The sequence below is a fragment of the Sinocyclocheilus grahami genome, unplaced genomic scaffold (genome assembly GCF_001515645.1).
Source record: "Sinocyclocheilus grahami isolate Dianchi unplaced genomic scaffold, SAMN03320097.WGS_v1.1 scaffold696.1, whole genome shotgun sequence".
Lineage (NCBI taxonomy): Eukaryota > Metazoa > Chordata > Actinopteri > Cypriniformes > Cyprinidae > Sinocyclocheilus > Sinocyclocheilus grahami.
The window spans coordinates 282,414-289,001 of record NW_015505875.1 but is presented as its reverse complement, the minus strand read 5'-3'; the positions used below and the strand labels follow the sequence as shown (position 1 = coordinate 289,001).

The following is a 6,588-nucleotide window of genomic DNA, read 5'->3' as shown; positions in this document are numbered from 1 at the left end:
AGGATATATCACCCTCCGAAGGGCACTTCGGAGTGAAAACAATCATGGCCGCCATATTGAAGGGTCGTTCCAAATAGGGATGAGCCCTTCCGAATGGAACGCAGGGAGTATGTGAGGCGAGTAGTATGTCCAAATTCATAGTGTTCGAAAAACACAACCTACTTTTTCCGCCCGAATTCCGTAGCATGCATATAATGGACACTTTACTATCCCATGAGGCCACGGGAGAGGAGTCATCATATTTGAAAATGGCGGAACAGCCGCGTAAGTACCTTAGGGAAAAACGTTGTTCATTGTGGTTAAATTGTACTTGTTTAACATAATCTAAGTAAACGACTGACTTGTTGAAGGTTTACACAATGTAAACCGATGAGACGGTTTTGTGAATTGAGTGTAAAAAAGATGTTTAATCATTATTACCGATCAGATGGAGTTAACCTCAATGCAGGTGCATCAGCTTGTTATACTCCAGTACACGGACAGCATGGACGCTTGGCGGACGTGTTCCACACATGCGCAGTAGTCGATCGGATTGAACAGTAAAAACAGAAACCGTAACATGGCGTCGTCCATGCAGTAGGAAGAGCTGCTTTGTCTGCTGTACTTAGCTAATTCACAGAAAAAAAAAGAAAAGGCGGAGAGCAAGAAAGTGGTGTGTTCCAGCGCATGCGCAGTTGGTGCTTTTGTAGCCTACTGTCAGTGCATACTTATACGCGGTCAAAAAAATGGGAGGCATGCGGATGGCCTGAGCCTCCGTGAAACCCCCCGATGAAGATTTGTGGACTGCTTAAAACAAAGACAAAGAACTGCTTAAAATTACACCATTGCATACTGCGTCATTTAACAACACCTATAACAATAGTAATTATAATTAAAAATATGCTGTAATTCTGTTCAAATCATCTATACATGACTATTACTTGTACAATAAATAATATAGATTTGCTTACCAGTCTATTAAAACACAAATAACACATATTAAAACATATAAGTTTGTCGCGAAGCAGTCTCCATCTCGAAAACGCCACACCGATATTGATCCTTGTTGATCCTTGTTTGTCCCAAGGCCTCCTTGCCTCAGTTGATTTACGTTTACGTTTTTTCGATTTTCTGTAAGCTACTCGCCAATGAATAGTCGTGATCAATGATGATGATTGAACGACACAACAGCGGCACACTAGATGCTGTATAACGTGTAAAACAATGGAAAAGTAGTGCAGTGGAATGGAAAAACGACCCCTTCAAAGAGGCAGACAGTAAAGTAAAGTTAAAGTTTTCAAGTCAATGTCCCTACTGGTACAGGTTGTAACTAGAAATACCGCTATGTAAGATATTGTAAGATCACAGAAGGTGTGAATCGATTTACGATTCAATCAGATTCATTCAGACAGTACACTCACGGGCTGAATTGTTTGCACTGGTTTCACACCTGAAGTAAAACTGCATAGTCTCAGGCGAGATACTGCATGCTTAAAATTACACCATTGCATACTGCGTCATTTAACAACACCTATAACAATAGTAATTATAATAAAAAAATATGCTGTAATTCTGTTCAAATCATCTATACATGACTATTACTTGTACAATAAATAATATAGATTTGCTTACCAGTCTATTAAAACACAAATAACACATATTAAAACATATAAGTTTGTCGCGAAGCAGTCTCCATCTCGAAAACGCCACACCGATATTGATCCTTGTTGATCCTTGTTTGTCCCAAGGCCTCCTTGCCTCAGTTGATTTACGTTTACGTTTTTTCGATTTTCTGTAAACTACTCGCCAATGAATAGTCGTGATCAATGATGATGATTGAACGACACAACAGCGGCACACTAGATGCTGTATAACGTGTAAAACAATGGAAAAGTAGCGCAGTGGAATGGAAAAACGACCCCTTCAAAGAGGCAGACAGTAAAGTAAAGTTAAAGTTTTCAAGTCAATGTCCCTACTGGTACAGGTTGTAACTAGAAATACCGCTATGTAAGATTTTGTAAGATCACAGAAGGTGTGAATCGATTTACGATTCAATCAGATTCATTCGGACAGTACACTCACGGGCTGAATTGTTTGCACTGGTTTCTCACCTGAAGTAAAACTGCATAGTCTCAGGCGAGATACTGCATGACTGGATATTTTATAACACGAAGAACTGGAGAACGTGAAATAAATCTTTATTAACCACACACCAAACAGGCCATATGCATTTCAGATACATTAATAAGCAGACAAAACATTGATCTAAATCAGGCATGCCAATCCTGTTCCTGGAGATCTACGTACCTGAAGAGTTCAATTCTAACCCTGCTCCAGCACACCTGTCTGTAATTATAAAGTGCTCCTGAAGATCTTAACTAGCTGGTTCACTCGTGTTTGATCAGGGATAGAGGTTGAACAGAAGGAATATATAAATATATACTTAATATAATGTTTTAAAAACTTATACCAATACTATACCAAATCTGTAGATACATAATTGGATACTTAGATATATTAACACCATAAGATAGGCTAAATTTAATTCAAAATCTGTCTATAGTAGAGATTGCAGATTTACAAAGAAAAATAGGAATATAATAGGGATTTTTTTTTTGTCTTTGTGTTGATTCAAACACAAAGTGGTGCTGTGGAAGGTCTGACACATGATCCTGGCAATGCGGAATTTAATTCAAAATCTGTCTATAGTAGAGATTGCAGATTTACAAAGAAAAATAGGAATATAATAGGGATTTTTTTTTTTGTCTTTGTGTTGATTCAAACACAAAGTGGTGCTGTGGAAGGTCTGACACATGATCCTGGCAATGCGGAGGGTCTGGGCTGTGACCCTTATTCTATGAAATGCCAATATTTTGAATCCGACAAGGATCTGTATCTTGAGAATTCTATTGGGCCACGTCTTGGTAATGGAGTTGGGGGGAAACCGGGTGGTAGCCCTGGAATTGTGGCCCTGGACCGTGGCTGTGGTGCTATAGAGGAAAGCAAAGATACTAATGTGTCACTGTCAAACAGTCAAGGAATAATAAAAGCTTTTAAAACAACCCCCTGATATAGTTCTTCAGTGAAATTGTGGCACTGAAGAAATCAAAGTTTTAGATTTACTCCCAACTGGGACAGCAAGCGTGTACCAGCTAGTTTAGAATAGAGTACAGCTTAATGCATATGAAGGATCTGATTAATCACATGATGAAAGAAATGGCGCATGAGCTACCTGAATATAATGGCGGAATCAAACATCACTGTGTGTGCATTTTATTAGATAAGACTTACATTTGATGCTCTCATCAGAAGTGGAAATGATCTTAATGTTTTGCACTATGGAAACCAACAGACATTTAAAGTATTATTTTTACATAAAGAGAAAACTCACATATAAAGTAATGTGTAAAAGCCTCATTAGATGCTTTATATTTGTTTTAAGATGGTTGTCTCAGTTGGAAACATCAGTTTTAGATTTCCAAACATTCCTTTTGCAAATATTACATGATGCACCTCTAATTTTGAACATCTCCGGGAATTTACCTCTATTAGATATCATTTCTGTCAATTCTTTGCAGACTTCCTCAAGTTTATTTTTTAGCAGAAGGACAGACTTTCCCACATCATCATATAAGAGGTGAGAATTGGCTGTGATTCTGGGCACATCAGTAGTTTGTGGAGGAACAGAGCAAGACTCAAAGCTCTACGGAAACCCACACAAAGACAAAAAAATCAAACAAACATTAAAATAAAGACACCTCTAGATCACTGTCCTGCTTTTCTCAAGCTCTCTTACCAGAAGAAAATGGATGTGATCATCTGTTTGTAAAAGCTGCTCCAGTTCAGTGTCTCTCCTCCTCATGTCATCAATCTCCTGCTCCAGTTGCTTCATGAGTATTTCAGTTTGACTCACTGCAGCTTTTTCCTGATCTCTGATCAGCTGTGTGATCTCGGAGTGGCTTCTCTCAATGGAGTGGATCAGTTCAGTAAAGTTTCTCTCAGTGTCTTGCACAGCTTTCTCTGCAGAGTGCTGTTAGGACACATTACACAGTGATCTTCAGTGGGACTGGAAGTGCACTGGGATCATTGATTGGAAGAGAGTATTAACTGACCATGAAACTTTTCCACCAGTTGGCAACTCACCTTATGAGTCTTCACAACCTCTCTCAGCTCCTGAAGATCTTTCTCTCTCTGCTGGATTCTCTCCTGGAAGTCTCTTTGAGTTTGTTCCAAATGTTTCTATTGAACAAAGAAATAACTTTAAGCTAAGAAGTGTTGTTTTCAGAATGAAATCAGTTCTTTTTTTCTATGGAATAAAGAGGAGTTCTTTCTTTGATCCACTCAGTGCAAGAAATGCGAGTTCTGCACAGATGTAGCAGGAATGCCTGCATCTGAGGTTGTGCAGTATTGACTTCTGAGCAATTCAGACCAAGAAATTACTTCAGGAAAGGCAACTTTAGGAAGCACCAAAAATGTGGCCGAAAATATGAACAGAAACCATTACTTTAACAGATCCGATAACAGAATGTCATGCAGCATAATTTATTATACAAATAAATGCTGAGCCAGGCATGGCAGTAACCGTATTTACCCAACAGCCATTATTTACACATTCATTATGGGGAAGGTGAGGGGAAATATCCAGTAGATATTACAATTATTTAGGGAGAAAGTATATGTTGCGAATTTTAATTTCAGTGTATACCTGAGACTATTTCAAAAGACTTATTTCACTAAGCTAAAGTAAAACGTAAATCATATCAGAGATTAATATATAACATAGACTATTTATAAATAGTCCATGTTAGACCATGTTTGTTGTGAATAACTTTATTAACATTCATGAACCAAGATTTGGCCATTTTGTAATGTCATCAGCACCCTGTCCCATAGCTTTCTCCTATATTTCCGCCTCCTATTGCTAGCTAAAAAGTGCCTCTTATTGGTGTACAAATATTAATATTTCTCAAAATAGAAAAAAGTGAGTGAAGCAGTTATTACATACCATTTATAATGAAAAGGAAATAACAACAACAATAACCAATAGTCATTTTTGTGTTTACCTGTTTCTCTGTCCTCTCATCTATAGCTGTTACGGTGTTGTGGGTTTTGTGTGTATTTACTGCACACAAATAACAAATATAGAGCTGGTCAGTCCGGCAGTAGATTTCCAGTTGTTTATTATGTTGAGGACAGATCTTCTGCTGCTGTCGCCCAGTGGTATCCATCACTTTGTTTGGTTTATTTGAGCAAAATTCTTCATGACGGTCAAAAGGAGTCTGACAGGAGGCACCAGCAGGAACAGCAGTTTGTAGTTTAGTCTTCTTCAGGTTCTCCACCAGTTGATCAAACACCACATTCTTACATAAGGCAGGTCTTGGACTGAAGATCTTTCTGCACTGAGGACATTTGTAAAGTCCCCTCTGATTCTCCTGATTCCACCAGCCTGTAATACAGTTCATACAGTAACTGTGTCCACAGGGAATGGTCACTGGATTCTTCAGTAGATCCAGACACACTGAACAGGTGAACTGGTCCTGTCCCACTGAAACATTGGCTTCTGCCATGTCACTGCGTATGAACACTGACCAAACAACTCAAACAACAGCCTCGACAATAACTAATGCTGCATGCAGCTTCTTTGTGCTAAATAGCTGAAATAGTTTCCGCGTTCTGTTTACTGTTTACTGTAAAATGTTCAGGAAGAAAAAAAACTGGTTTGATGGGAACTGGTTTCAGGGAATTTGAAAGTTTTTTTGTATCACAAGTGAAACTGTGTTAGAGGCAGTCACTCCAAAACACTGTTTTCAAACCATGATGACTTCACATCTGCAAAAGTTGGCCAGTGAATTTTGATTTGAGCTAATTATTTATTTATATTAACATGTCCTTGTGAGAAATATTTACAAGATATTTTGTAGATGCAATTTTATAGCCAGTAGCCTATTAATAAAATGATCTAGGTTATTACCCAGACTTTCAAGGTCATGGTTTGGCTGGTTAATTTCAGAAAGTTATCATGCTGGTAGATGCTTTAACCAGAGCCCCAGTTATGTAGGCCTGCTGGTTTTACAGATTAATCCTTGCCTGACAATGACAACGATTTCAGAACTATGATGACTGATTCAAATTAATCGCTTTTTAAAGTCGGTTCTTTTTAATGAGCAAACACTTCTTGGACGATTCAGAAGACGAGTCTTCAATTTTGAGTAAATTCAGTCATATAGAAAAAAGTGCCATACTTCTGTTTCATATGGGTACGTTTTTTGTTTTTGTTTTTTCACAAAAATGTGAATGTCACAAAAATGTATGAATGTAGTGAAAACAGGTCAGACTGCAAAGTGATCATTCCTATGCATGTGTTGTAATTTATTACAATGTATCCAAGAAAAGAAAGAAAAAAAGAAAGAAATAAAAGGCAAAAAGTAAAGTCACAATTATTTAGTCACAATAATTAGGCTAATTAGAGATCATACTAGCAAATAGTCTAATGAGTGATCTCTGGTGGCAATCCTGTGACATGACACTTGAATAGGTATTATTTTAATATACATCATCTTAATTGTTGCTTCTTTTCAGAGCTTTCAGAGTGTGAATTTAATTATTCAC

The 6,588-nt window shown here is 37.7% G+C and overlaps 1 protein-coding gene across 1 annotated transcript; it reads right to left on the bottom strand.

Moving 5' to 3' along the window:
• Nucleotides 1–2,686: 2,686 nt before the first annotated feature.
• LOC107559726 (E3 ubiquitin/ISG15 ligase TRIM25-like) lies at nt 2,687–5,546 on the bottom strand. The gene is made up of 6 exons (XM_016243646.1): nt 5,043–5,546; nt 4,123–4,218; nt 3,776–4,009; nt 3,523–3,682; nt 3,271–3,315; nt 2,687–2,969 (listed from the first exon to the last, which is right to left on the bottom strand). Exons 1-6 carry the CDS (start codon nt 5,544–5,546, stop codon nt 2,830–2,832), a joined length of 1,179 nt encoding a protein of 392 aa, XP_016099132.1. The 3' UTR covers nt 2,687–2,829.
• Nucleotides 5,547–6,588: the final 1,042 nt, after the last annotated feature.

What these genes read in the sequence shown, in the direction of transcription:
- LOC107559726 (XM_016243646.1), bottom strand. Translation starts at nt 5,546, where the DNA reads ATGGCAGAAGCCAATGTTTCAGTGGGACAGGACCAGTTCACCTGTTCA. An exon ending in AGGTTGTGAAGACTCATAAG is followed by an intron (nt 4,010 to 4,122) that starts GTGAGTTGCCAA and finishes GTGTCCTAACAG; the next exon opens with CACTCTGCAGAGAAAGCTGT. An exon ending in ATCACATCCATTTTCTTCTG is followed by an intron (nt 3,683 to 3,775) that starts GTAAGAGAGCTT and finishes GGGTTTCCGTAG; the next exon opens with AGCTTTGAGTCTTGCTCTGT.